This window comes from Diceros bicornis, unplaced genomic scaffold, assembly GCF_020826845.1.
Source record: "Diceros bicornis minor isolate mBicDic1 unplaced genomic scaffold, mDicBic1.mat.cur scaffold_301_multi, whole genome shotgun sequence".
Taxonomy (NCBI): Eukaryota; Metazoa; Chordata; class Mammalia; order Perissodactyla; family Rhinocerotidae; genus Diceros; species Diceros bicornis.
This window is the reverse complement of record NW_026691174.1, coordinates 18757-39197: the sequence shown is the minus strand read 5'-3', so window position 1 is coordinate 39197 and position 20441 is coordinate 18757. Positions and strand designations below refer to the sequence as shown.

General features: G+C 59.7%; 1 protein-coding gene and 1 non-coding gene across 6 annotated transcripts in view; one reads left to right on the top strand and one right to left on the bottom strand.

The window, feature by feature from the left end:
• Positions 1-1352: 1352 nt before the first annotated feature.
• TRNAG-UCC (transfer RNA glycine (anticodon UCC)) lies at positions 1353-1424 on the bottom strand. The gene has a single exon. It is a non-coding gene; the product is annotated as a tRNA-Gly (tRNA).
• A 394-nt stretch (positions 1425-1818) lies between these two features.
• The window catches only part of DPP9 (dipeptidyl peptidase 9), a 34615-nt gene continuing 15992 nt past the window's right edge, over positions 1819-20441 (top strand). For 3 of the 5 annotated variants that reach the window (XR_009219008.1, XM_058537352.1, XM_058537355.1), the window contains exons 1-9: positions 2995-3041; positions 5140-5229; positions 8666-8919; positions 13632-13744; positions 14955-15128; positions 15199-15367; positions 16112-16225; positions 18606-18734; positions 19787-19848. Coding sequence is in view for 4 of the 5 variants with exons in the window: in XM_058537352.1 (XP_058393335.1) it covers positions 5174-5229; positions 8666-8919; positions 13632-13744; positions 14955-15128; positions 15199-15367; positions 16112-16225; positions 18606-18734; positions 19787-19848 (1071 nt within the window). In the remaining variant the exon portion in view is untranslated. Of the gene's footprint in view, positions 1834-2988; positions 3042-5139; positions 5274-8665; positions 8920-13631; positions 13745-14954; positions 15129-15198; positions 15368-16111; positions 16226-18605; positions 18735-19786; positions 19849-20441 lie in introns of those variants that run through there. The other 2 variants (XM_058537353.1, XM_058537354.1) reach the window with 2 other exon arrangements.

Here is a 20441-nt window from a genome sequence, read left to right as displayed (position 1 = left end):
ATGGTGAAAATGTTATTGACGTGTTTGCTTCCATTAAATGCGGGAAAGTAAAAGTCTAATAAGTTCTTAATGTTGTGAATTTTAATATAGCTCCTTCTAAGTTTCAATATTTTTTCAATGATGTTCTGGGAGAAAATAGCCATTAAAAGGACATAAACACAGGTATAAATGGGGAACATATGTTGGCTCTTGCCTCAGACTCCAATATGGCTTGGCAAGTCACTGCCAAAATCTATCTTGATTTAAGATTTTCATATTTTGCTCCTTACAAGGTTGTTTTGCCATTAATTTGATATTTTAGAAGAGTGTATTAACATGTTATTTATCTTGGTTATTGAGTTTTTTTGGCATCCCCTTAATCTTTGCACCTGAGGCCAATGCCTCACTCTCCTCACCCTGATTCTGGAGGGGGGACAGCAGTCTGACCCTAAATTCTAATATCCAAAAAAAAAAAAAAAACCGAAAACAAAAACAAGAAGACTGGTCTAAATGCTAATAAGTTACCTCTGGGTTATGAGATAAAAAGTCATTTTAATCACCTTCTTTCTGTGTCTGGCTTTTTTTTTCTTTTTCCCTTCCAAATTTCCTGCATCTAGGGTGCACACAATAGAAGTCCTTAATAGAAAGTTCTTGTAGCAAGTGGTTTGGGCAGAAGCAACAAGGTAAATATCTGTAGACACTTAGGTGGGATTTTAGATAAGGATTCTATGTGTAAGACGAATTAATGAAACGTTGGATTCAGGATGGGTTTGGGAGCAGTTTCTGTCTTGGATTGTTTTAATAGAAAGTGTGTCGATGATAAAGTAACAAAGATTGTGTGTGTGTGTGTGTGTGTGTGTGTGTGTGTGTGTGTGTGTGTTGATTGAATATTTTCTTCTGTATCTTCCTCCTTCCAGCTTCCCCTGCGTCAAGCAGAGTGATGGGTATTCAGACACAGCGAAAATCATCTTGGCTGACCGCAATCATATAATGTTTATTTCAGGAGCTACAATGTAACAACTTTTGTAACATTGTTTACCTAATTAAAGTCCCAAGAGTTACCACCTCCACCAGCTTCCTCAGCGCAGCGGTGAGCACGTGTGCTTCAGACCCGAAAGGTCCTCGGTTCAGTTCTGGCGAAAACGTGCTCGTAACAAAATTTTAAAACATTTCAAAGTGACTGTAATGGAAATTCTTGTTCCGTGCTTTTGTTCTTATTCCTCCTGTTTTTTTTAGAAATTATTATGGAATTTTAAAAGTTATTTCAAAGTAATAGAAATTCTAGTTCGATGATTTGACTAGAAAATTTTAAAAAGAGGTAAAACAAAAAAGGAAACTGCGGTTGAGGAAAAAGGAGGAACCATCATCTCGTCTGCGTTGGCCGGGAATCGAACCCGGGTCAACTGCTTGGAAGGCAGCTATGCTAACCACTATACCACCAACGCCCCGACGAGCAAGCGTTTGTCCAGGCACCTTTAATAGAAGTATCATCGGCTTGGCTGGGCGATACCAAATCTCGCGGGGGTGTCTGCCCCCCAGCGTCCCCCTCCGCCCGGGAGACGCCGTCCCTGGGACGTTCCACCCCGCGAGCTGCGAGGGCCTTGCCGGCGCGTCGCCCCCCAGAGCCGCGGGCGCTTTGGTTCCGGCCGGGCGGTGGCCAATCCCAGGCCGCCTCCTGGGCCGCTCGACTTCCGGGTCAAAGGGGCCCGAGCCGCCGGGTCCCCAGTGTCCGCCGCCCCTGCCGTCCCCGCGCCCGCCACTTCCGGGGCCGCAGTCCCGGGCATGGAGCCGCGAGCGTGAGGCGCCGCCGGCCCCGGGACGCCCTGCCCATCCCGGCCGCAGCCCCGAGCCCCGGTGAGCAGCGCCCGCGCGCCCCGTGCCGCCTCGGCCGCGACCCTGCACCCGCCATTGACCCGCCCTGCTCGGCCCCGACCCCGGGCCCGCCATCGAGAGGCCTCCCCGGCGCCCGCCGGCCCCGCCTCGGGCTCCGCTTCGCCCCGGCCCCTCCTCCGCGGCCCCGGCCGCCCTTCGGCCTCTTCCCACGGCTCCCGGGCTGCCCGAGCCACCCTTCCGGGGGGGGGCAGGGACGCCCTCCCTCCCTGCAGGCCCCGGAGGTCCCCTCCTCTCCCCTCTCCCTCCACGACGGCACAGGCCCCTCCCGGGCCGCGTGCTGCCCCCCCTTCTCCCAGCCTCCCCCCCCAGGCCTGTCCAGCCTCCCCACCTTCTCCCAGCCTCCCCCCCCAGGCCGGTCCAGCCTCCCCCTTCTCCCAGCCCCCCCTTCTCCCAGCCTCCCCCCAGGCCTGTCCAGCCCCCTCCTTCTCCCAGCCCCCCCTTTCTCCCAGCCTCTCCCCCAGGCTTGTCCAGCCCCCCCCTTCTCCCAGCCTCCCCCCAGGCCTGTCCAGCCCCCCTTCTCCCAAGCTCCCCTCCAGGCCTGTCCAGCCCCCCCCCCTCCCCGTTCTCCCAGTCCCCCCTTTCTCCCAGCCTCCCCCCCCCCCCCCCCCCCCCCCCCCGGGCCTGTCCAGCCCCCCCTTCTCCCAGCCTCCCCCCCAGGCCTGTGCAGCCCCCCCCTTCTCCCAGCCTCCCCCCCAGGCCTGTGCAGCCCCCCCCTTCCCATGCAGCCTGAGACCAGCCTTGACACTTCCCCATCCGCGCTGCCGCTGAGCCATCAGAGGTGGCCCGTCCCCTTCCCCCCGCCCCCCCACGGTGAGGAAGTCACTTGCTTGTCTCCTTGGCCAGACCCTGCCTGCTTTCTAAGAGCCCAGGAGGCGTGCACTGGGGGCCCCAGTCCCTGTAGTGGGCCGCCTGGGTCCTGGGGTATTCGGGCCCCGTGGGAAGACTTTCCTCCCAGCTGCGGTTCAGGGCACGCAGACAGTGCCCCAGGGGCTGTGAGGTGTGGCTGGAATTACTCAGGTAGAGAGAATCAGGCCCGAGAATCAGGACTCAGGATCAGAAGGAGAGAAAGTGGTTAGCCAGTCCCGCCTGCGTTAATGACACGTTTCCTCTGTCAAGGTCCGTGTCCCATGCCCGCGGCAGAAATGGAGGCTTTCTGGACCCTTTAGAAGGTTGGTTGTGCCGGGGATGGGGTGGCCGGGAAGGCTGGAGGGTGGGCTGATGGGATTCATTTGCTGGGCCTGGGGTTGGGGGGGAGTTGGCAGGAAGTGATTTTCCACAATCCTGGGTCACTGCCTTCAGGGACAGTTGGCTGGGACCCAGGCCAGTGGCTGCAGCTTTGTGTGCTGTTGCTGGAGACTTCTCTTTCCACCCAGTGTCCCCCTCCAACTGCCTGGGGCTCCGTCAGCAAATGGCGTGGATTCTGGCTCTGAAAGGGACTTTCATCCAGTTCTCTCTCTCGCATGATTTTAAATAACTTGTATAGTTGACAGTGTCAGCTGTCATGTAGTTTCTGTTATGTCAGGTACTTTACCTGTGTCATCTCATTTAATGCTCACTGGAGCCGTAAGTGTAGCTACTGCAGTCCCATTTTATAGCTGGGGAAATGGAGGCACAGAGAGGTTAAGTGGCTTCCCCAAGGTCACACAGCCCAGAAGGGGCAGAGCCGGGATTTGAACCCGTATCTCTCTGAGAGCAGAGCCCACTCATTTCACCCCTGGACTGAGAGTGAAGCTAGTCCTTCTTTATGGGGACATTTTGCTTCACCTCTTCCGTGTGATCTCTGTCCTGTGACCGGGGGCTGCTTTCTTTTTTTTTAAGCCTCTGGGCACCTGCCCATCCTGGGGCCTGGCTGGCAAGAAGGTGGTTGCCGACCAAACCAGGGGTCCCTTTGACGTCAGACAGCATTCAAGCGAGAACAGGGACTCGTTCACTCAACCTGAAATGTTTGTTGAGCGCTTTCTGTGTGCCAGGCACGGCTCTGGGCCCAGGGATAGAGCAGGAACAGGACGGCGGTGGGCCTGCCCCCGTGGGCTGAGAGCCCAGTGAGGAGGGCTCGCTCCCCCAGCCTCGGCCCTGGTGGTATTTGGGGTCGGATCATTCTCTGCAGTGGCGTTGGGGGCGTCCTGTGTATTGTGGGATGCTCCGCAGCATCCCTGGTCTCCACCAGCCAGATGCGGGCAGCCTGCCTTCCAGTCGTGTCAACCGAACATGTGCCCTGGGGGGGCAGATGGTCCCTGGGTGAGACCCCCTGGGTTAGGCGATGCCGTTAACCCCCAAGAAACTCTGCATCCTTATCATCTGACTGCTGAGGTCCAGGATGCTGCCCACGTTTAAATATACAAACTGAGTGGGAGAGAGAGAGGAAGGACTCACAGACGCTGGGGGTCACCCTGGTGTCCACCGTCTGACCCTCAGGAACTTATTCAGGTGTCTAACCGTGAGCGGGGATCAAACTCAGCTTTTTTTGCTTGATACCGAGTGCGGAGTTTCTCCCCCTTGGCACTGTGGACGCTCAGGCCGGGTAGTCCTCTGGGAAGGGGGGCCGTCCTGGGTGCTCGGGGGGTCGAGCAGCATCCCTGGCCCCACCCACTTGATGCCAGCAGCACCCCCGGTGTGACAAGCACAGATGTCCCCAGACATGGCCCAGTGTCCCCTGGGGGGCAGAATCGCCCCCATTGAGAGGCACTGTCCTAGGGTGAGTGCTGTACAGAAAGACGTGGTGCTGAGGTGGGGGTGACAAGGTAGCAACTTCGGATTGAGTGCCGGGAAGACCTCTGAAGAGGAGCTGTCAGGACCTGAAGGATAAGAGGGAGCAAGTCATACAGGAAGCAGGAAAGGCGCCCCGGGCAGAGGGACCGGCAAGTGCAAAGGCCCTGTGGTGGGAAGGAGTCCCTGCGTTTTGGGGAGAGTCAGGTCAGTGTGGCTGCAGATCGTGGTCCAGGGCAGAGGGAGAAGGTGAGGTCGGGAGGGCCGTCAGAGCAGCCAGAGCGGGGAGTTGGGGAGTGTTCCGTGTCTGGCAGGTGCCCGCAGGTGGCGTCCCCGGAGTCATTGGAAGCGCCCATCCTCTCAGGGACCTCGCCTTGGGAGAACCGCCCGATTTCTGGCGGATGCCGGGCACCGTCTTGGATTTCAGGGCAAGGCCTGAACCATCCTCTGCGTCAGGACGCCCTGGGCGTTGGGCGGCCCCAGAATGGGGCGGGGAGAAGGGGGCGCGCGCTCGCCCTCCCCGGCTGCCCGGGGCTGCAGCTCTGCGGTCTCTCCCCGCAGGCCCCCCGCCCTCCTGAGGTCAGCCGAGCAGTTCATGCGGAAGACTAAGAGGCTGCGTCTGGACAACGAGAGCGCAGAGAGTCGGAGAAGGTGGGCACGGCCTCGGGAGCACGGAATTGCCAGCCGAGCCTTAGGTCTGGGAAGACACCGCCCCCCACCCCCGTTTCTGCGTTTCCCCGGGGCACGGTCCTGGCTGTTCCGCGTGAGGAGGCCGCGTGGGCTAGGGCCGGGTTTAGGAGCCAGGGCACGTTTGACATCGAGACTGGACCATTCCCTGCAGGGGGTGGGGTGTCCTATGCACTGTGGGGGGCTGAGCCACATCCCTGGGTTCCACCCACTTGATGCCAGTAGCACCCCCCAATCGTGACAACCACAAATGTCCCCGTCGTCGCCCAGTGTCCCCTGGGGACAGAGTCTCCCCCAGGTGAGAACTGCTGGCCTGCTGGTTAGGATGTGGGCTTTGGGACCCACAGCCTTGGGCTCCCCTCCCCTTCCTCGTGGAGGGACATTGGGCGGGCCACTTGACCCCTCTGAGCCCACTTTCCAGTCCCCCAAGCGGGATGACCCCAGAACTCCCCCCGCACAGTTACGAAGAGGATGAAACATGATTATCCATGCCAGGCCAGGTGCTGGGTCAGTTCCATGTCTGGGGCCCAGCACGAGATGCAGAGCCCAGAGAAAGTCCTCCGCCGAGCTGACCTCTCTCGGCATCAGCTCTCTGACGCGCTTAGGCTCACCTGCTGCAGCGAGCATGAGCGATCGGGGAGGCAGGAAGGGAATCAGAGAAGGTTCTGGAAGCCAGAGTGATGTTAAGCGCTGTGATTCATTCCCCAGACGCAGGCTCTGGAAGCAGGCGGTGCACATGTCTGGTGGGTGAATGCATGGGGCGTCTGTTAGTGACGGCGACCCGAGTCACCCCTCTCACACGCATAAAGCCCTGGGGGGCACAGGCCGCCCTGCGAGCTGCCTCTGAGGCTGGTCGTAAGAGCAGACAGCGCCGGGGGTGGCCCTCGTAGGGCAGCGGGGGCCTGCTGTCTCCCGGGAACCTGCACCTGCGGGGACACGGCCAGTGTCCTGAGGGCCACGCTGAGGCCTTTCCTCCCTCCGGAGTGTGACGAGCCCCTGCCCCTCACCGCCACCTGCCTGCGTCTCCCTTCCTTCTCGTGGATCACTCTGGTCACCTGAACTCGCCCAGACCCGCAGGCAGCGCTGAGAATCCAGTTTCTCCCACGTGGGTCTCTGGCGGGTGCTCGGGGGGCGGTGGTCCCGGCTCTTGGAGCCCCAGCCCGGACAGAGGTCGCAGGGCTCCCGTGGGCCTTTGACAGTGACCACACCGCGAGGTCCCGCGCTGTTTGCTGTGGCGTCACGGCCTGCGCGGCGTCCAACCAATTGGCAGAAGGAAAGCGTAGGTGGCCCTGGCCTAAGTGGCTTGGAATCCGCTTTCATTTCTCCAGCTGTGTAAACCCTCGACCCAGAAGCCCAGCACAGGGTGCTGCTGGGTGCCAAGCGGCCCGCACGGGCTTGCCTCGCCTCCCGTCCACCGGCTCCTCCGTCCCAGCCTCTCTGCCGTCGGGGCCCGCCCTCCGGGGAGGCGAGGGGCAGCGGAGCGCCAGGGGGTAGCACCAAGCCTTAGCCTCTCGGGAGCTCAGGCTGCCCGGCCACATCTAGAAGATTCCTAGAAGTTTCTCCCAATGTTCCATTTCATTTCTCCTCTCCTGGATCGTCTCTTTGCTCCTTGGGCTCTGTGCGGCGATCGGAGGCAAGACTGTTTCTGTTGTTCTTTGCTGTAGAAAGAAACCTCCTGGTTTTCTGAGTGTCTGCCAGGCTCTTGGTGCGGGGGTCCTCTGGGAGCCCTGGAGGTCACGATCTGTTTTTCTGCCGCCGGCGAGGCTTGAATTGTGGTATGAGAGTTTTGGGGGTGGTTGGGCCGGTTCGAGGAGTTCCCCTATCCTGGTTGTCTGGGCTTCTTGCCAACAGCACTTGGGGCCGCCAGGGTTCCGGAGTGCTCAGCTGGGGCTCACAGTGGATGCCCAGAAGCCATCGGCACTGTTCTCGTGTCTCTCTCTCTCTCCCTTGCTTCTCGAAGCAGGCAGGGGTCCTTTCTCCTACAGTGGGGTCTCCTATGGGCAAGAGGCCAAGCTTTCTAGAAACGGGAAGACACCTGTGTGAAAGGGGTGCACCTTGTGTATCTAAAGCCCTCAGCCCGTGCCATCCCAGCCCGCGGGTGTCGCAGTAGCTTCAGCTCCCACTTCTGACAAGTGAGCACCGGCTGCCACCAGCAAAGCCTCTAATCCCAGGGGACAGAGTCACTGAGGCCTTCAGCCGTCTGCCGCCCATGGAGGAAGGCGAGCCCGGCCTCGCTCATGTTGGCTGGCCTCAGAACCGGGTCACCATGGCCGTGTTTAGATTTCCCTAAAGCAAATATTTGCCAGGCCAGTCCAGTCTGGTCAAGAAGTGTACTCAGCGGTGAGAGTGGGAGAGCGGAGGGGTGGGCGCCGTGGCGCGGCCGCAGCTGTCCTGGAGTGGGAGGAGGGAACAGGCCGGCCTCCGAGGGAAGGGTGCGCCTCCTGCTTCCCACCTGGGTTTCCCACTGCTGTCGGCCTGCTCCTCTGAGCTCCTCCAGGGAGGGATGGGAATTGCCCCTGCTGGACAGCAAGCTGACAGCACAGGGGATGACGTTGGGGGTTTAATTCCCTGTGCTCAGGCCTCTGCATGTGGGCGAGCGTGTCTCCCAGCGGGTTTAATGAGAGGGAGTCATCCTACGGTTGTCTGTGGAAAGCCCAGTGTGTGCCAGGGACCACGTGAGGTTCTGGGGACACCACTGTGAACGGAACAGGCATGGGGGAGACAGGCGATCAATGAATAACCATTGTGATGAATGCTCTGAGGGCGGGGGCCACCACGCAGTGTGGGAAAGATGAACGGAGAGAGCAGCTTCGATACGGATGGTCGTAGAAGGTTTCTGAGGGCCTGACAAATGTTTAAGCTGAGATCTGATTGGAAGTTTGTCGAGCAAAGAGAGGGAAAAAGTGTTCCAGGCAGGAGGGAAAGCACGTGCAAAGGCCCTGGGGTGGGAAGGAGTCTGGCTTGTTTGAGGAGCCGAGAGAAGGCCAGTTTGGCCAGGACGTGGTGATGAAAGGGGATGAGGTTCCAGAGCCTGGCAGGGGTCAGAGAACAGAGAGACTTGAAGGCCGTGATGAGGTCTGGTTTTCACCCTACGGGCTGTGGAAAACCCGGGAAGGGTTGTAAGTGATGGTATCAGATTTGCAATGGATGTACAAAGTTGCGTTGAGGAGGAGTTCCAATCATTCAGCCAAGAGGTGACGGCTTGGATCTTAGAAGGGTTTGCGGTGTCAGAGAGAAGTGAGAGAATTCGAGGAACATTTAGCAGGCTGGGGAAGGTTGCACGGGGGTGGGGCTCATCTGAGAGAACCAGAGCGTCTGAGGAGGGGGCAGCTTGTAAGTGGAACTCGGGTACCACCCCCTTCTCACCGTCTTCCCGCCCCATATCCCTTCCTCCTCACAGCTTCTCGCTGAATTCTGAGGGGGCCGAGAGGATGGCCAGCGGGACGCCGACGCCCGAGCGGGGCGACACGGTGGAGATGGAGGACCCGGCCTCCCGCTTCCAGGTGCAGAAGCACTCGTGGGACGGGCTCCGGAGCATCATCCATGGCAGCCGCAAGAACTCGGGCCTCATCATCAACAAGGCTCCACACGACTTCCAGTTCGTGCAGAAGACAGATGAGTCCGGCCCCCACTCGCATCGCCTCTACTACCTGGGTAAGCCCCCGCGCTCCCTCGGGCCCCCGCGGGCTGCTCTGGACCGGGCCAGCATCTCTGGGACAGCTGTGACTAAGTCCTCTGGTCCCCAGAGGTCACTGGTCCTGTTAGTTGAAGGTCCAGAGGATGAGCCCGGCCCTGGCTGAGCTGTCCCAGGAGGCCATGCCACCCACAGGTGACTTCTGCTCACAGTGAAGGTCGGGGGCAAAAGTTTACCCGGGGGGTCAGGTACACTGGGGAGTGGGGCAGAGGGCAGTCCCGCCCCGTCTGTGCCGTCGTTCTCAGGCTGTTTTCAGTCCTGGGCAGCTGGGCCCGCCCCTGAGCCGCTGCCCAGCCACCTGGGCTGGGCTCGTGAACAGTAAGACTCCTCCAGCAGCGGAGTCGCAAGCAACTCCAGTAGGCGGTCGCTGTGGCGTGATGTGTTAAGAAGGATCCTGAGGCTCAAGCAAAGGCACCACGATTGCATAAGTGTGTGTGCCGACAACAGAGAGTAGCCTGCCCCACACCTGCTGTCCCTGCCCCAGATCCCCGGATAAGCGTGTTAATTGCTCCTCACTTCCTCCTCCGGGTGTGTGCCTCGTAAGCAGCCCTTCAACGCTGTCAGCAGTGGTCGGGCCCTGTGGGAGCCTTCAGGGCACGGCTTAGGCCTCATGCTCACTGCAGCCTCAGCAGCTGGGCCAGGATCTGGCTCCGTGCTGACAGGTGGACAGTCACTACCTGTGGAGCGAATGAATGATGCCCCCCTTTACCGAGGGTCTTACAGGGCAGGAGGGAGTGTGTTCCTTTGAAAGCGGGGTGACGTGATTGGTGACCCAATCTCGGCCCTCAGGACCTCCACGTCATTGTCTGTGTCCCCAGCCCCTGGGGCCGTGCCTGCACCTGGGCAGGCCCTCAGTCCACACTGGAGTGAATGATACAACAAATGAGTAAAGGTCGTCCCTGCTTGAGGCTGAGCCCGTGCTAACGACCATGACAGTGCCCGAGATGGGCGCCAGGTGGCTAGCCCCTCTTCATAGAGACGCACGCGGAAACCAGGTGGTGGCTTGGCCAGCACGGCATTAGAAAGAGGAACGATCTAGAACAGGGCCGGCAAGCGACGGCCATGTGTTTTTGGAAATCTTGTTTTACTGGCGCCCGGCCACGCCTGTATCTGTTTACGCGCCATCTACGGCTGCTTTCAAGTTGCAACAGAGGTCATGTGGCCGGCCAAGCCAAAAATATTCACTATCTAGCCCTTTACAGAAAAAGATTGCCAACCCCAGCCTAGGGGAGATAGGACTGCATGTGTTCAAGTTTCGTTTAGCCAAGGGAGAGCTGGCTCTTGGACTAAAAGCGGCTGAGACCTATGGATTGTGGTGACTGTTGCCTCTTTTTTCCTGTGGTTCCGTGACTTCCCAAGCCCTTTCTCCCAACACAGCCTTCGGCCACTCGCTCAGGTTCAGGTTGCCGCCCCATCAAGGTATTTTTATGAGTTCCCTATGGTTAGTAGGTGACAAGTCACCAGTGACCCGGTGGCTTGAAACAACCGACATTTAGTCTCTCACAGTTCTGGAGACCAGAAGGCCGAAATCCAGGTGTCGGTAGGGTCACTCTCCCTCCGGAGGCTCTTGGGGAGAATCGGGTCCCGGCCTCTTGCAGCTTCTGGGGCCGCCGGCAGCCCCGGGCTTGTGGCCGCATCCCTCCCATCTCTGCCTTCCTTATAAGGACACGTGATTACATTTAGGACCCACCAGGGCTGTGGACCTGGCAGAGACCCCAAAACATTCCTAGAACAGCCCAGAGCCGGGCTGCCTCTTTCGGGGTGATGTTGCTCCCCCTGGAGCTGGTCCAGTCTCCATCACCCAAAACCCTGGGGGTTCCATTGACCTCACTTCGGGTCTGAGTTCTTGGGGCAGGCCTCCCCGGAGTCCCCGAGTGTTTGTAGTACTCCTTTGCGCTAGCCCAGCACCCGGGCGAAGGCTGACAGCCAGCAGATGTGTGTGGGCTGAACGGAAGGGGCCTCCGGGGGTGAGGCCCAGCCTGCCACTCTAAGCGTGCAACCCGTGCCCTCTGCTCTCCCTGGGACCCCTGCCTCCGCGGCGGCACCCGGCTTGCCGTTTGGGGCATGTGAGCCAGTCAGCGGCCCCTCGGGGAAGGCTCTTGAGTGTGCGTGATGAAGCCTAAGGAAAACAAGACGGGGCAGAGAAGGGAATGTGCCGGCTTGTGTTGCCAGGAAGACAGGAGGCAGTGGCTCAGGTTCCTGGGCTCGGACAGCAGCGTCAGGAAACCGTCCCCGTCTCGGCTCTCCTGCCCTGTGTGGATTGGCTTCCCGCCACTGCAGATGAGCCTCGTGTCGCACAGCGGGGTGCAGGGCCCTGGACCGCTCTGGGAGGCCCTTAGAGGGGAAAGCGAGACCTCTGTCCTGTGTCCAGATCCAGGGTCGCATGCCTTGCAGGCCAGTCCCCGAGGCCGCGGTGCACGGGGGTGGAAACGGCGCTTGCACAGGCCTGGGCCATCTGCCACGCCAGTGGGGGTGGGGGTACTGTCCCCAAAGATGGGGCGGGGCTGGTCAGAGAGGGCAGGACAGAGGCAGCGAGGGCAGAGTCAGCGGCTGTCGTCAGCCATCTCAGGGCTCTGCCTCTCACGCCAACTGTCACTGTCACAGGTGCCAAGGGCAGCTTATCAAGGGAGTGTGCTGGCTGGGGCTGTGTGGTGTCATGACTTATTAATCAGCCGGGGGCGGGGGGGGATGGCTCCCATGTCCTTGGCAAGGCCATGCTGTCAACTTCCTGTTTGGGAAGCCCAGGCTCTCCCAGAGAGCCCCGCGGGCAGGGGCTGTCCGGAACACACGCCACTGCATCCAGAACGGCCACCTGCTCCCTGCCAGCCTTCCACAGTGCCCCAGACGCTTTTTTTTAAATTGAGATGTAATTCACATCCCATGAAATTCACTCCTTTAAAAGTGGACAACTCAGTGGTTTTTAGTATATTCCAGTTTAGTATATATTGTGCAACCATCACCACGATGTAATTCCAGAACATTCCATCCCCCCAAAAGAAATCCCGTCCCCATCAGAAGTCACTCCCCACCCCTTCTCCCAGCCCCTGGCAACCACTATTCCACTTTCCTGTCTCTGGATTTGCCTGTTGTGGACGTTTCATAGAAGTGGAATCACACACCACGTGATTGCCGTTCCCACTTGTCGTGTGAACTTGAGAAGGAAGAAGGCCCCAGGGGCGGCCTGGAGGGGCAGTTTCGTGTCTGTGCCTCTAGCTGGGAATGAGTCAGACCGCGGTGGCTTAGAGAGTCTTTCGAGATCAAACTGTGAGCGCTCCCTCCCACACATCTGAATTAATTTTGCATTGTTCCTAAATCCGTCTTCCAAGGAAACCTTATTGAGCTAATATTTTTCTTTAATTACACTCTTCTTTTACTAACTATACTTCGCAAGCAAACTTAAGTGGAAAACCTGAGTCGCTTGTCATAACGAGGAACTACCTGTGAAGATAACCGTGAACAGAACAGATAGTTATCCGCTCTGGCTCCGCAGGCGCCGAGCTCGGGGCCGCCCGGTCACTCTTAGAAGGGAGAGCCCGTACGAGGAGTCCCAAAAGGGGGCAAGGTCCCAGTCGAGTCTTCCTCCTGGAGAAACTCAGGACTCGGGGGCTCAGAGAGGGGCCCGTGCTCTCTGTGACCCGTTGTTAGCCCACGGCACGTTCCTGGGCCGACGCAGGACACCCCGCCTGCTGCTGGAGGCTGGCACCCTGGGGGCGCGCTGACCGGTCCCCTGGCTCGTTGCACAGACGGCAGCTTATGGGAGAGAGTTTTCTGCTTCTGCCGCTGACTTTATTAACAACAGTACCGTCATCCATCAAGTCGGAGACACTACCAGCGGGAAGATACGCCCTGATTTTATTTGCCGCTAAGAACACGACAGCACTTGCGACAGTAAGATGCATCTCAGCCTCAGAGATGTAAGAATGTGGAAACCTGCGGCTCACTGTGAGAGCTGCTGATGCCCCTTGAGTGGCAGCGCGGGCGTCGTGCTGAGGGCTTCCTATTTCTTACCTCATTGAATCCATGGGCTCCTCAGGAGGCAACTACTGTCCTCTTAGAGGGAAGGTTAGATTAATCAGGGGTTCCCAGTCGGGACACTAGGCCTTGGCTGGGGACATCTGTGGCTGTCACACTGGGGGTGCTCCTGCATCGAGTGAGTGGGGGCCCGGGGTGCTGCTCAACCCCCCACAGCGCCCAGGACACCCCCACAGAAGTGTCCTGGGCCCATGTCTGCAGTGCCCAGGGAAGAAACGCTGGGTTAGGTACCCATTTCCCAGTTCCTTTTCAGGCATTTGCCCTAATCCTGGATTAATTCTTGGTCTTCGCAAAAGCCTGAAGAGAAGGACGCTCAGGGCCGGAGCCTAACCTGTTGAGAGCAGGGTGTCACGCATTTCTTCTCTTCTCCCTGGGCTCTTTCTTCCATCCTTTAAGCCAAGATGCTCGGTGCAGGCATCTCAGAGGTGGGAGACTCTGCCACGGCTGCTGACGCACTAGAACGCGGGTCCGTAGCTTCTCTGGGGAGGGGCGGCCACCCGCCTGGCAGGGTGATGTCAAAGCTGAAGGAACCGGCTGGGCTCAGCCACGGGAGCCAGAGTCGTGGCCCGAAACCCCGCCCGAGACCCTGTCCCCGTCCTGAGCAAAGTCCCCCATTCTGTTTTCCTCTCTTCCCCCCTAGGGATGCCCTATGGCAGCCGAGAGAACTCCCTCCTCTACTCGGAGATCCCCAAGAAGGTCCGGAAGGAGGCCTTGCTGCTGCTGTCTTGGAAGCAGATGCTCGATCATTTCCAGGTGAGCCACACGGGCCGGGCCCTGCCCCGCCGCTGCGCGAGGGCGGCGGGCACAAGGCCGCGTCACCCGGCCGCACGCGAGTTCTGTGCCCTAACCCCCAAGGCGCCCCAGCCCGCCACCTGCTTAACGCAGACCCCGCAGAGAAGAGCGTCCAGCTCTGGACCCCTGCGCGGCGTGGCCCGCCCTCATCCCCAGTCTGTGCTCCAGCCCCAGCGCGTAGGCTTCTGATGAGAACTATCAGAAGCATCTCTTCCTTTGAAACACCTCACCAAAGACCTGGAGTTAGCCTGGACGAGGCCCTTTTATGGAGACATAGCTAATAACGTCATCCACAGTGGCTCTCTTCTGGGGAGAAGATGGCAAGTGAGGGCCGCGAGTGCCTTTTGCTTTGGTTTATTTTTGGTTGTAAGAGAAATAATAATAATACTGGAGTAGGGGGGAGGGGGATGACGTGACACTCTGAATTTCTCCATGCCAACACGGTGGCTGTCCCTTATAGTCCCCACGCCAACCAGCTCACATGGATGTAGCTTTCGTCGCAGCGTGGGGGTGATTTTGTTTTGGATTCTGTCTTTACAAATGTATTACCATTCCTCCAAATCTCTATGTTGTCTTCAGAATGCTCCTCGGGAGGGCTGCGAGCTGTCCACTGTAGTTTACCTGCCCGGACCCCCTCCCCGCCCAGGGTCACGTCTGGGTCGTCGGGTGGTCCTGAATTTGCCCCACCCCCCACTCATGCAGAAAGTGGGACGTGTGGCGTTGGGGGCTTCAGACTGAATGTCCTCAGAAGTGGGTTGTGAGTGGGCGGGAGGGAGGGTCTGTAGGATTGGCGTTGGGACCAGGGACGCACGCTGTGGCGGTGTCCCTCTGGGCCCCGTCTGCCTTGGAGAGAGTCCGTGGGGAATTGTGGGCGCAGGCGAGTCCCGAGGCGGGGCTGAGGGGAGGAGCTCCGGGCGAGCCCCAGAAACTGCTACCCCAGGCCCGCTGGGCACCCTCGCGGCCTCCAGGCACGGCCCCCTCCGGCCACCGGGTCGGGGCTCCGCCACCCGGTCTGCCTTCCAGCACGGCTCTGCTCGTCAGAAAGTTCTCTGGCGTGGACCGAGGTCGGGTGGTCAGGTTTCTCCTGGGAACGCACAGCCATGGGTCTGTGCCCAGGGTGCCGGGGCCTCCAGCTGATGAGCCGCCCGTCCCCGTCCCCGTGTGTCCCCAGGCCACGCCCCACCATGGGGTCTACTCGCGGGAGGAGGAGCTGCTGCGGGAGCGGAAGCGCCTGGGCGTCTTCGGCATCACGTCCTACGACTTCCACAGCGAGAGCGGCCTGTTCCTCTTCCAGGCCAGCAACAGCCTCTTCCACTGCCGCGACGGGGGCAAGAACGGCTTCATGGTGAGCCCCGGGCCCTGGCGGGGGCGGGCGCGCGGGGTCCTGCCCCCCTGAGCCGGCTCTCTGTCCCCAGGTGTCCCCCATGAAGCCGCTGGAGATCAAGACCCAGTGTGCGGGGCCCCGGATGGACCCCAAGATCTGCCGAGCCGACCCCGCCTTCTTTTCCTTCGTCAACAACAGCGACCTGTGGGTCGCCAACCTGGAGACGGGCGAGGAGCGGCGGCTGACTTTCTGCCACAGAGGTGAGGCTGCCCCGGGCCCCTGCGGGCTTGACGGGGTGGGCGGGGCCCTGCACCGCTGGGTGTGGTCTGTTGGCTGGGCTGGGCCAGCGCTTCCTGTGGACGGCCGTCATAGCCGCAGGCCCAGCTTCTAGAAAGGTCGCCACCCCCGCTGCACTCCCCCCACTGCCTAGCACCTTCCTGGACCCTGCTCTCACTGGTCACCCGCCCTCGGCCCTCCACTGGCTCGCAGGAAGGCCAGCCACCTGGTGTGTGGTTTTTCTCTGCGAGGATTGGCCCGGCCACAGTGGCCCGGCCTCCCCCTCCGGGCCCTTGTTCCGCTCTTCTGCTCTCCTGTCTTGACTCCATCAGGGCAAACTCAGATCTCACCTGCTCCCCGGGTTTTCCCGCACACCCCTGCTCGCCAGAAGTGACCTGACCTTCTGCAGGTGTCTGCAGGCTCTGCCAGTCCTGGTCTTGGATCATGGACTCCCGCCTGCCCCGTCCTGCCCCACAGCCCTGGTGCCCTCTCTCCAAACCTGAGCTGCTCAGCTGGGGCGGCTCTGACACTGGCCGTGTCCAGAGACATCTGGGTGGGGGAACTTCTGGCATCGAGTGGGTGGGGGCCAGGGATGCTGCTCCACCCCCCACAGTGCCTAGGGTGGCCCCCCAGAGAGAACGCTCTGGCCCCAAAAGTCAGCAGTGCCTGGGGAAGGAGCCCTGCTCTGCACTCGACTCCTCACCTCTTCCCCGGCTCTCCCGCTCCAGGCTTATCCAATGTCCTCGACGACCCCAGATCCGCAGGCGTAGCGACCTTCGTCATCCAGGAAGAATTTGACCGCTTCACCGGCTACTGGTGGTGCCCCACAGCCTCCTGGGAGGGTAGGTCCCTTTCCATTTCATGAAATGCGTTTGCACACACTCCTTTGATTAACAGAATCACAGTTGCCTTTCTGCTCTTTGCTCTATTCTTTTAAAATGAACCTCAGCAACCTTTCTATCAGTACCAGCATCTCAGTCCGTTTGGGATGCTCTAACAGAATTTCTCAAACCCGGTGGCTTATAAACACCAGACGTTTCTTTCTCACGGTTCTGGAAGTGCAGTGCAAAATCAGCACCCCACGGTCCACGGGCCGGTCCCAGCCGGGAGAATGGTCCTGCCCCACGTCCACAGTGCTGAATATCAAAAATCCTGCTGTAGAGAAAATTCCCAGCTGTAAGAAAACTGAATTGAAGCTACAGGCATCTGAAATCTTGATGGAATTTGCCAAGGATTTATGAGAGAAGCCAGATCAGTGGGTCCTTCCGTATCTGTTTCTCTGCCCTGTGCATGGGGTGGGGGTGTCTTATTCCCCGCTCCCGTATTCAGTCAAGCAGAATCGTCTTCTAAGCGTCTGGGAGTTGTTTCCTGGGATGCACTGGTAGTGTCAGACCCTCTGCCGCAGGAGCAGCCGTGGGACCGAGGTCTCCTTGTTTATAGTCCCTGGGCCAAGGTTTCCCGGGCCCCGGGGCTTGGGCGTGGACCAGGCCTCTGCTGCTAAGTGGTTTCTCCAGCGCCTGAGCCCTGACTTCTGTGTGTTTCAGAAGAGCACATGGCAACAAGAGCAAGCTTTCTGGGGGAGCTCCCTGACCTCTCCTGCTGCCTGGGCCGGGTCTTGAACCACCGCAATGCCGGGTGTGCCCCGGTGCTCTGTGTCTCTGGGATTGGACCCCAGATCAGGAATCAGGGTCCGGGGTCGAGTCATTCAGCCTGTGGCTCCCTGCGGGCCTGACAGAAGGGACCATCCCACGCTTCGATTTCTCGGTCTGTAAGATGAGATTGTTGGCTAAGATGAAGGTCTCCCCCCTCGGCCCTGTGGACGTCGAGGGGGGCCTCCATTCTCTGGGGGCCGTCCTGGGCCCTGTGGGGCCCTAAGCAGCGCCCTGGCCCCACCGTCTCGATGTGTCACCTGAGTCGTGACAACCACAGACGGCTCCCGGCATCGCCATGTGTCCCCAGGGGGCACAGAATGGCCCCGGGTGAGATCCACTGGCCTAGATGACGTCAGAGTTGCTAACTCTGGTGTTCTGTAGCAGCTCAAAAACCCCTTTAATACAGCCCCCCAAGTGCCGCGGCCAGAGAGGTGCGTATCCCCCGTGGTGCGGCGCCCTGCGGCCGCCTTGGGAGCTACTTGCACGGACCGTGCCAACCCAAGAGGGTTCTTCCTGGCCGACAGACTCAGAGCCCCAGGATGATCCATGCCCTGGATTTGAGTTTGAGCCGCGACGCGGCCAGTCGCATACCACGTGGCCTCATGCCAGCCACTCAGCCCCTGGGGCCTTAGCGCTCCCCCTAAAGCAGGTGTGGTGACGTCAGCGTGCAGGTGGGTGGGGCTTGGCGGAGGTCTGCGGTGGGGATGGTTCTGGGAATGTTGCTGGTCAGTCTGTAGTGCATCTTAGGTGAGGGCACAGGAAACAGCAGGCCAGGACCCTTCTCAGCGGCCGAGGAAGGAAAGGGCTTGTTCAGGAAGGAACGGCCGTGTGACGTTCCTGTGACGTCAGCATCACCAGTCACCACGCTCCTTTCCAGGCTGTCGCCACCCGGTGATTCGCTGATTTCTCATAGCGATGTTTAGTGTAACCCTTCTTGAGCCATGCCCGTGGGTGAGTTTGCTCGGGTGGCCGTAACGAAGTCCCACAGGCCAGGGGCTTAAACAACAGGCGTCTCTTTCCTCCCAGTGCTGGAGGCTGGAAGTCCAAGATGAAGGTGTTGGCAGGGCTGGTTCCCTCGGAGGCCTCTCTCCTTGGCGTGAAGACGGCCGTCTCCTCCCTCTGTGGTCTCCCCTCTGTGTCCTCGTCTCCTCTTCTTAGAAGGACACCAGTCATGTTGGATCAGGGCCCACCCTAGTGACCTCATGTTACCCTAATCACCTCTGTAAAGACTCATCTCCAAATGCAGCCACGTTCTGAGCTCCTGGGGTTAGGGATTCAGCATAGAAATCCAGCAGGGATGGTTCAGCCTGGAATATCCCAGATGGCGTCCTTGCCGTTTTGTGCTGGGGACAGCTGAGTTCTCGTGCCCATTGTACAGTGAGGAAACTGAGGCCATGAGAAGAGAGGTGACTGGCTGCAGGTGTGGTGAACAGCAGAGCTGGGGTTCCACCCCCAGGGTCACGCTCTTGTCTGGCTCAGCGTGGCAGAGCGGAGTGCCCCTGCGTGCAGGAGGAGGTGGGGTCGCGGCGGGGACCCTGGCCCCCTCAGCAGCCTCCCTGCCCCCTCCCAGGTTCAGAAGGCCACAAGACGCTGCGAATCCTCTACGAGGAGGTGGATGAGTCCGAGGTGGAGATCATCCACGTGCCCTCCCCTGCACTAGAAGAAAGGAAGACGGACTCCTACCGATACCCCAGGACAGGTGAGTGCCCAGGGCAGGTGAGGGCGGCCGGGCTGTGGCCTGAGGTCTCATAGAGCAAGGCGTGCACCAGCCAGGCCGGGCCCACAGGCCCCGGGGTGGCAGGCTGGGCACAGGAGCAACAGCAGGGCCCCGCCACCTTCCGCGGTGGCCAGTCTTCTGCCTTGGGGCTGGAGAGAGGCAGTGGGAGTGCGCAGTCCCTATCCATGGCCTTGTGAGAATACAGACTCAAGTCTGCCCCATTTCTCAGGAGAAGCTAGAAATCCAGGCTCATCTGAGATAGCTCCCAGTTCTTAAACGTCGCTGAAATTATCTGGAAATAGTAAGCCACAAAAATACTCATGCAGGTCTTCAGGCCTCCCGCTTGTGACTTCTGTGGAAGCGTATAGAAGAATCACTTTTGCTAACACAGTGAGCACTGCCACGTGCTGTGCCCGGTGGAGCCTTCCCAGAGGACGTCTCCACTGCCGGGGCAATGGGGAAAGTCAGTCTTTTCCCCCGTTTCACGATGAGAAAGTGAGACTCAGAGACGTCACCTGCCCTGGGGTGCGAGGGCCAGAGCTGAGACGTGGTAGAAATTACTGGAGCCTGAACCGACCCCCACCTCTGGGAAGTGTGCTGCCTGCCTTCCCAAGGCTGGGGCCCCTCCATGTCTCGTGGTTTGTGCCGCCTTCCTGCATCCTTAGTGGTTTTGTTAACGATGTGCGCCATCTTCACAGCCAGCTTTCAAGCGCTCCAAGGGCCGGGACAGCGTCTTCCTCCTGTCTGTGTCCCTCCCCGGCCCCCCCACCGGTGCAGGGTCTGGTTTATGTCCTTAAACCGTAAAGACGGTGTCATGTCTGAGTCAGGAGTAAGGTCCTGCCCGAGGGACTTTGTGCCTGGACCAGAGAGGGTGACGTGTCCGCGGAGAGACCTTTGGACGCCCTTCCTCCCCCACCCCCCACGCCCGTTGTGTCACCTTGTGGTGGGCGTCACCCCGTGGCCTCTGCCCCACACACCTGCTTTTGACCCACGTGTGCGACACCGGCCCACTCACCTCGCTCTCATTTCTGCAGGCAGCAAGAATCCCAAGATCGCCTTGAAACTGGCTGAGTTTCAGACGGATAGTCAGGGCAAGGTGAGAGTGGCTGGGGAAGCTTCCAGATGAGGAGGGGCCGGGGTGTGTGGGGAGACAGGTGGACGGTTGGGCGGCACCAGCAGGCTGCTCGCCCCCTTCCCGGGGGCAGGCGCTCCCTTGGCCAGCTGAACCCGAAAACATACTGCCTGGAGTGCTGGCTTCTCTGCTGCCCCCCGTCGCTCTGAGCCTCAGCCTGTCAAGTGAAGAGTGGGGGGTCCACCCTCACCTGCCTCCAGGTGGTCGTGAGGCACAAGGGGGCGAGGCCAGTGGGCAGCTTCGAGCAGAGGTCCCGCAGGAATCGGGGCCGTGGGGCCCTCTCAGGCTTCCCTTCACGTGGAGGTCCAGACCTCTCTTTGAGCTTCCGGAAGAGAGAGCTCCATGGGGCAGTCGTCTGAGGGACCCGGACCTCAAACTGGGCTGTTCCCCTGTCCAGCATTTTGGGCAGATCCTCACCCATTGCTTCACCAGACCCACCAGTGTCCAGATCTTTCTCTCTCTCACCTGGTCAGCATCGAGGACAAGGGTCTTCATCACCCAGGGGGTCGTTGCTCAGACCCTCACAGCCAGGAGGGCAGTGGCCAAGAAGGGAGCTG